The 8,601-nt window shown below is 36.5% G+C and overlaps 1 protein-coding gene across 1 annotated transcript; it reads left to right on the forward strand.

The window, feature by feature from the left end:
- The first annotated feature begins 7,023 nt into the window (after positions 1-7,023).
- Positions 7,024-7,566, forward strand: LOC121242375 (protein FAR1-RELATED SEQUENCE 5-like). The gene has a single exon (XM_041140246.1). The coding sequence runs from the start codon at positions 7,024-7,026 to the stop codon at positions 7,564-7,566; it is 543 nt and encodes a 180-aa protein (XP_040996180.1).
- The last annotated feature ends 1,035 nt before the right edge of the window (positions 7,567-8,601 follow it).

The following is an 8,601-nucleotide window of genomic DNA, read 5'->3' on the forward strand; positions in this document are numbered from 1 at the left end:
TCTGTGTAGTACCCGTTACATACTGCATTAAGGAGGGAGGTGGAATGCCATACAAAGCCTCAAAAGAAGTAATTCTTGTTGAGGAATGTGTGGAAGTATTATACCACCATGGTAGGCAATGAACCCATTGCCTAGGCCTTTCACTCACAAAACATCTCAAATACTGTTGGATCCCCTTGTTATCTATCTCAGTTTGACTATCTGATTGAGGATAGTAAGCTGAGGTAAAGTTCAACCTTGTCCCATTCAGTCTAAACAATTCCTTCCAAAAAGTGCTAGTAAACACCACATCTCTATCTGTCACAATGGTTGCTAGCATGCCATGTAGCTTGAAAATCTGAGAAATGAACAATCGAGCAATTGTTGCTGCTGTATAAGGATGAGACAATGGCAATAAGTGTGCATATTTGGTAAATCTATCAACTACTACAAAAATCACAGAAAATCCTTTTGACACTGGCAAAGCTTCAATGAAACCCGTGGAGATGTCACTCCAGGATCTTGTAGGTATTAGCAAGGGTTGCAATAAGCCTGCTGGCTGCAAATTCTCCACCTTGCATCTCTGACACACTGAGCACTCTCTAATAAATTTATTTATATTCTTCCTCGTACCAGCCCAAATGAAATCTGCTTTGGCTCTATGTAATGACTTCTGATATCCTGAATGCCCACCCACTGCACTGCTATGTATAAAGTGCAAAATTTGCTGCTTTAATGGAGATGTTGATGACAAAAACAATCTTCCCTTCTTAAACAACAAGCCATTCTTGACCTCAAATGTGTGATTAGGTAAAGAACCCTGATGTAGCTTCCCACAAATCTCAGAAACCTCACCATATAGCAAATAAGAGGCCTTCAATTCTTCTGACCCTTCACCTTTTCTTGAAAGTGCATCAGCAACTACATTCTATTTACCTTTTTTTATACTCGATTATGAAGTCATAACCAAGAAGCTTACTTATCCACTTTTGTTGTGAGGGTGTGCCAATCTTCTGCTCCAACAAAAACTTCAACTTTGCTTATTTGTTCTTATGACAAAAGTAGCCCCTAACAAATAAGGCATCCACTTCTTCAAAGCCAACACCAAAGCTAGCAACTCATTCTCATAAGTAGATAAATCCAATGCCTTACCCACATGACTTAGAAAAGCCAATGGCTTCCCTTCTTACATCAGCACTGCACCCACACCCTTACCAAATCTATCACATTCAATCAAAAAGCCCTTAGAAAAATTAGGCATTGCTAACACAGATGGGTTTGTCACAACCTGCTTCAAGGCCTCAAATGCCTTGGAAGCCTCGAGTCCCCATACAAATGAGTCTTTTCTCAACAACTTAGTGAGTGGAGCAACAATCATCCCATATCCCCTCACAAATTTTCTATAATATCCCATTAGTCCAAGAAAGCCCCTCAAAGACTTAATGGACTTTGGCAAGGGTTAATCAATCATGGCCTTAATTTTTGATGGGTCTGCCTTTACCCCCTTTGCAGAAACTAAATGGCCAAGATAGTCTAATTCCACACAATCAAACTTACATTTACTCCTCTTAGCAAACAGTGTGTTTTTTGCTAAGGTATCCAACACAATTGACAAGAGTTGTAAATGGTCCTCCTTGGTTTTGCTATAAACTAGTATGTCATAAAAAAAAATATATAACAAACTTATGAAGGAAAGGTTGAAATTATACCTCATTCATCAAGCTCTAAAAAGTTGCTGGAGCATTGGTTAAGCCAAAAGGCATAACCAAAAACTCATAGTGCCCAAGATGTGTTCTGAATACAGTCTTCCCGATGTCCTCTTCCCTTACTCTTATCTGATGGTAGCCTAATCTTAAGTCCAACTTGGAGAAAATGGTGGCATCAAACAGCTCATCTAACAGATCATCTATAACAGGTATGGGAAACTTATCTTTCACAATTTCCTTGTTAAGAGCCCTGTAATCCATACACATATGCCAAGTGCCATCTAATTTTCTCACCAATAACACAGGTGACGAGAAAGAAGATTGGTTATTTCGAATGACTCCGGCAGTCAACAACTCATGGACAATTTTTTCAATTTCAGACTTCTGATAAAAGGTATATATGTATGGTCTTACAGATATTGGCTGAGTTCCCTCTTTCAGATTAATCTGATGGTCCTTGCTTCTCTTGGGAGGTAGCCCTTTAGGCAACTCAAACATTTTTCCCATATTTCAGCAAAACAACCTCTATACTTGGGTGTACATTTTCCATCTTCTTTTCTGATTCTTGTGATACAATCTGCAGAAATACTAATTTCCTCTTGATTGTAGTAAGCTGGCAAATCTGCACCTCTTCCACCAACTCTGATTTATTAGGGCTTAATCCCTTCAAAACCACTAGCTTTTCATTGGCTTCAAATGACATGGTGAGACTGTTAAAATCCCACAACACAGGGCCTATGGTCCTTAGCCACTGCATTCCTCACTACTACATCACATCCACCTAATGGCAACAAGAAGAAATCAGTTCTTAAATTTTTGCCTTGCATATGAAATTCCATTCCTTGCAGCATTCCTTCACTTCGGGCCCTTCATCATTAGCAACCCGCATGTTAATCTATTCTTTCTTATTCCCTTCCATTGCCACCTTCTTGGCGACCATCGGGTCAAGGAAGTTATGGGTGCTACCTATATCCACCAGAATTATACAGAACATCCCTTGATACGACCCTTGATTCTCATGGTTCTTGGGCTCAAAGAACCAGCTATTGCATGTAAAGAAATTTCTTACATATCACACTCTAGCTTGAAATCACCAAAACTTCCAACATCCACCACTTCTTCAACATTTTCTTCTTGAAACAACTCCATACCCTCCATCAGATAAATTCTTGTTGTTTTGCATCTATGAGTTGGGTTCCACTTTTCATCACAAAAGTAGCATAACCCTTTCTCTCTTCTTTCCTCCATTTCTACTAGGCTCACTTTTTGAACAGGTAAAGCAGTTTTATAATTCCCCCCTTTATTTCCAAAATTGAAATCTTTCCTCACATTATTATTGCCTATCACACCTGTCCCAACAGAAACTGCTACATTACCTCCTACAGGTGCTGGTATATAAGAAGAATGGTTACCAAACACACCCCTATGATTGCCTCGTGTACTATTAATATACTCATGTTGGATATTGGCCAATCCAAAGGCAGAATTCAAGTTTTGAGGGTGTAACATTCTAACTGGAAGTCGAATTTCATCTTTTAATCCACTTAAAAAGCAACTCAATCTATAATTTGGGTTAATTATACTTTACCCCCTCGAACTTTCACTCAATTCACAATATGTCTCCGAAACTAATAATCGCATCAAAGTGGACCCTCGAACTTTCAAAACTTTCCAATTCCCCCCTTCTGTCTACTAGCAGAAATCTAACGAAAATTCACTACAAAGATGTAATTTTTATCTAATTTATTATCATTAACCATATAAAATATAAAATAATATATGCTACCAATTAATAATAAATCTGATTAACCATATATAAATTTATTTTATACCTAAGTTGTAAGCAAGTATGAATAATCTATGTACACAATGAAGTTATTTGATATTCATTAACCATATATAAATTAATAAAAAAATTATTTAATGATTTATGATTTATTATTAATTGATAGCATATATTATTTTATATTTTATATGGTCAATGATAATAAATTAGATGAAAATTACATATTTGCAGTGAATGTTATGCACATGAGCAGTACATGCAGTGAATTCTGTTAGATTTAACGCTATTGGTAGATAGAAGGGGGATTGGGAAGTTTTGAAAGTTCGAGAGTCCACTTTGATGTTATTATTAATTTCGGAGGCACATTATGAATTGAGTGAATGTTCGAAGGGCCAAAGTGTAATTAACCCTTATAATTTTCAGACAAACCCTTCAAACGATTGGAAATTACCTCAAACTGGGACTTGTATGCAGACAAAGATGCAGTTTGTCTCAGCCTAGCAATGGTTTCCATTGGATCATCGTAGGAAGAATTACCAAACCTCAGTTGTAAAGTTGCTACAAAGGACTCCCATGTGCTGAAATTTCTAGTCTCCTCAGCATCTTGAAAGCAAATCAATGCATTGCCCTCCATATAGAATGAAGACATAAGAATCTTCTGCCCATCTGGCATGGGATGTAAGGCAAAGTAATGATTAGCCTTGTACCCAACTCGTGGGATTCTTTCCATCAAATTTGGGAAACTCAATTTTAATGGATCGAAAAGGCATTCCTCTAGACACCCCCGAATGCTCAATGTTCATCCCATCATCATGCCAGCCATTTCCATTACCATTATGTGAACCCATCCTTCCCCCATTAACTGCTTCCAGTAACAAATCCATCTTGGAACTCAACTCCTCCAACACGCCTTGATGGTCTTCCACTCTTGTCTCTTGCTGTTCATGCAACTTTTTCAACCCCATAACCATCTTCTCCAAATCTTTGTACCTCGTTTCGTTTGCCATAACTTCAAGAACTTCATAGCACAACCTCACTTTCTTCCCAAGAATAAGAACTGCTCTGGTATCAATTTGTTACAGGCTTCTTGTAACTTCAAGGAAAATTCAAGAACAAGAACTCTAATCATTCGAGAGACCAGCACCTCCAAGAGAGAGACTTGTATTATGCTTCTTGTTGCTCTGTGGGTTTTCGCTGGTTTTGGTTTCTCGGCATGCAGTCATGTTTGTGGTACTGTCTTCCGTCAAAAAAGAAAATGAGCAAGAGGAATAAATTACAGAAACAAGTGAATATCTGCCAAGACGCTGGGTTTGGGGCAACACTGAGGAAGCCGGCCAGGGAAAGGAACATGGGATTGAAAATGAAAAAAACAAAAACAAAAAAATGTGGCAGCACACGTGATCAAGTTTGTAGAATCTCTTTATGTTTCAAGTAGTTTTTCATAATTAATGGGTTGATTTTCAAATGAAGATTCAATTAATTAACAAACTTGAGTTTTAAGAATGTTTCATAAATATAGTGACAACCAAAGAATCTTGAATTTAGTTTAGTATTTATCACCAATATGTCTTGGTTAATTCTATATTTATTTTGTGAAAAGCATATGGATGTATATCATTATAAACCTTACGTACTCTCTAGAATTTTCTTAAATCTGGATTTACATAGAAATGTCTCTCTAATTTTTTGTTATATGGCCCAAAAATTTATTTAATTCCTGTATATCATTATTAAGTATGATGTGATCCCTTCAAAATTAATTTCTTTGCCCCTAAAATTTCTTTCAATTTGATGGGTAAATTCTAAAAAGGCTTAAAACTAAAATTAAATTTACGAGAATAATAAACTTAATAATATGGATCCTAAACTTCTTGATTATACAATATAAAGTTTCTTAATATGGAACCTAAACTGAAATAAACACTAGAATAATCATTTAAGCTTTATACTTTATATATATATATATATATATATTGAGAACTTTTATCCTTTAAAATTCATTAAGCAACAAAACATTTATTTGAGATCTTAATTGTAGCATTATATACTTAACGTGACACCAAAATATTCAGATTTGACATTAAAGTTGTATAAACTAGCTTATGTATTAGAATGAAAGATGAGTTTATAAAAATTCGCTTGTTAGTTTTTATTGAGAAAATAATTTCTAAAAATATCATTACAAAAATTGATAATAGATGAACATTATTCCATAAAATAATGTCATAAAAAATCTAAAAGGGATGATAAGTTGTGCTTTTTAAAATTTTATTTTTTACATGCACATAGCAAATTATATATTTTTTCATCGAAATGAAAGGTCTATTAAATAAGCTAATTTTATCGAATGTAACTTTTATATAAGTTATTATATCTTACAATTTATAGTGAAATTAAGCACAAGATTCATTTCTTTTTTATATTACATAAACATTATACTATAGAAAAATGGAAAATGCTACCCTGCAGCTTGCGACTGCCCGCTCCAACTGACCGGCTGATGTAGTGCATGTTGTGACATGCCATCAAGACAAAAAAAAAAAAAAAAAAAAAAAAATCAGCCCCTTTCACGTGCTTAGTTCGTTTGTGTGAGTGAACTGTGAAGACCGAACCCACCCTTGCATCCATCTCTCCCCTCCCTCACAGTGCCAACCACCATTCTCGGACCTATCTTCGACGAGTTTTTCATCTACAGAAACTCCACACACGATTCACTTTGATTCTACTCCAAACTCTCCACACGACCCCCTGAATTGACTCCACAAACTCCAAAAATAATGCCCACCAACGTATGATTCGACGCCCCCCGAATCGACTCCATCTGGTTCGAATCCACATGAGTTCATCCTCACCATGACTATTTCATCATCACTCCACGCCGGAAGCAAAAGGTAAAAATTATAGGCTTTTGAAAAAAAATTCTTCATCTCTACTATGTAGCCGTAACCTTGTCTCTGTGTATTGAGCTTGGCTAGACTCTATGTATTGGTAGCCATGACCTTGTTTCAGCCCCTTTCATTAAACAATGAATATATTGTTCATTTTTTCAGCTTCTAAAGTGTCTCGATGCATCATCATTCGTTAAACAATGAATAAATGCAATGTTTATTTATATTTTAATTTGTACTTCTGGTTTTTAATGCCCTTAAATACAAAAATCCATGCATTTTTCAATCATATGGGGTTGGCGAACTTGCCATATCTATGCTAATTGTTGCAAGCACGAACCTACCATTTCAAGCAAACACAGAGCTAATTTAATTGTTGAATGTCTAAATGGAAATTTTCACTTCTAATTGTATGCTAATTGTTGAATGTGGTGATAAAAATTTTTATAATCTTCTCATGTCAATAATATGAAGAAAATGATATGCTAATTCAATTATTGGATACTGATTGTTGTAGATTCTCCAAGACTAAGTCGACATGGCTTCCGACATAGAGTTATCGGATAATGAGTATGATGAAGTAGTGGGTAATGATGGGCCCGACAATGATGATGGTGTCTAAGAACCCAAGGTTGATGATGGCGCCAAAGAATCCAAGGTTGGAATGACGATATGTAATGAGGAAGAAGTTCGGTCTTACTATATGAAGTATGTTAAGCATAAAGGGTTCGGGGTGCGTAGAAAGAATTCTAGACAAAATGACGATGAGAAGATTAGATGGTTTACATTGGTATGTGTGCGGCAAGGCACAACAAAGAGTCAGGCTTCCAATGTCCTTAATCCAAGACAAATAGAGAGGGTAGGGTGTAAAGCAAGAGTTAATGCGGTTTTGAATGAGGATGGTGGATATACTTTGTCTAGTGTAATCTTGGATCACACACATGTATGTAGTTCGGAGAAAGCAAAACACTTTAGATATTTTAAGAAGGTAAATGCTCGTGTGGCTAAGAGGCTTGAAATAAATGATGAGGCAGGAATACGTACGTCAAAGACTTTCAAAAGTGTAGTTGTTGAGGCAGGGGGAGGGAGGTATGAGAATGTGCCATTTGGGAAAAATGAGTGTCGAAACTATATTAACAAAACACAACAACTTCGCATCAGAGTTGGAGGCGTTGAAGCTCTAATGAGCTACTTCCAAGATATGTAGGAAAGAAAATCTTGACTTTTACTATGTGATTGATATGGGCCCTGACATGAGGTTAAAGAATGTGTTTTGGGCAGACGTTAGAAGAAGAATTGCATATCAATCATTCGAGGATGTGATCACATTTGACACAACATACTTCACCAATGCTTATAAAATGCCTTTTACGCCATTTGTGGGTGTGAACCATCATAGTCAGTCAATCCTATTCGGGTGTGGATTGATATCCAATGAGGACGCACATACTTTTGTGTAGTTGTTTGAGTCAAGGTTTGAGGAAGGTATGAGAATGTGCCATTTGGGAAAAAGGAGTGTCGAAACTATATTGACAAAGCACGACAACTTCACATCAGAGTTGGAGGCGTTGAAGCTCTAATGAGCTACTTCCAGGATATGCAGGAAAGAAAATCCTGACTTTTAATATGCGATCGATGTGGGCCCTGACATGAGGTTAAAGAATGTGTTTTGGGCAGACACCCGAAGAAGAACTGCGTATCAATCATTCGAGGATGTGATCACATTTGACACAACATACCTTACCAATGCTTATAAAATACCTTTTGTGCCATTTGTGGGTGTGAACCATCATGGCCAGTCAATCATATTTTGGTGTGGATTGATATCCAATGAGAACGCATATATTTTTGCGTGGTTGTTTGAGTCAAGGTTGAAGTGTATGAATAACCGACTATCAAATGCAATCATTACAGATCAAGATAAGGTAATGCAACTTGCAATTGTGAGAGTATTATGCAAACATGCTCTTCATATTCTGGCGTAGTTAGGCAAGAGTGGTGTAATTAGGCAAGAGTAAAGTGCCACCAAAATACATTTTGGATCAGTAGATGAAGGATATAAAGAGAAAATATACCTATGTAAAAAGTAATTATGAGGCGACGAGCAACCCCGAGGGACAAAGGTATGATCGGATCCAAAATTGTTTCTATCAACTGTGTTGAAATTCTGCAAACACTGAGAGAAACTGTGTGAAATAGATCGGTTAGTTAGAATAGTTAAAGCTAGGGTACCCGAAAGACG

The sequence above is a fragment of the Juglans microcarpa x Juglans regia genome, chromosome 8D, assembly GCF_004785595.1.
Source record: "Juglans microcarpa x Juglans regia isolate MS1-56 chromosome 8D, Jm3101_v1.0, whole genome shotgun sequence".
Taxonomy (NCBI): domain Eukaryota; kingdom Viridiplantae; phylum Streptophyta; class Magnoliopsida; order Fagales; family Juglandaceae; genus Juglans; species Juglans microcarpa x Juglans regia.

Excerpts from the sequence above, each read along its gene's own strand:
- LOC121242375 (XM_041140246.1), top strand. The coding sequence starts at position 7,024 with ATGACGATATGTAATGAGGAAGAAGTTCGGTCTTACTATATGAAGTAT.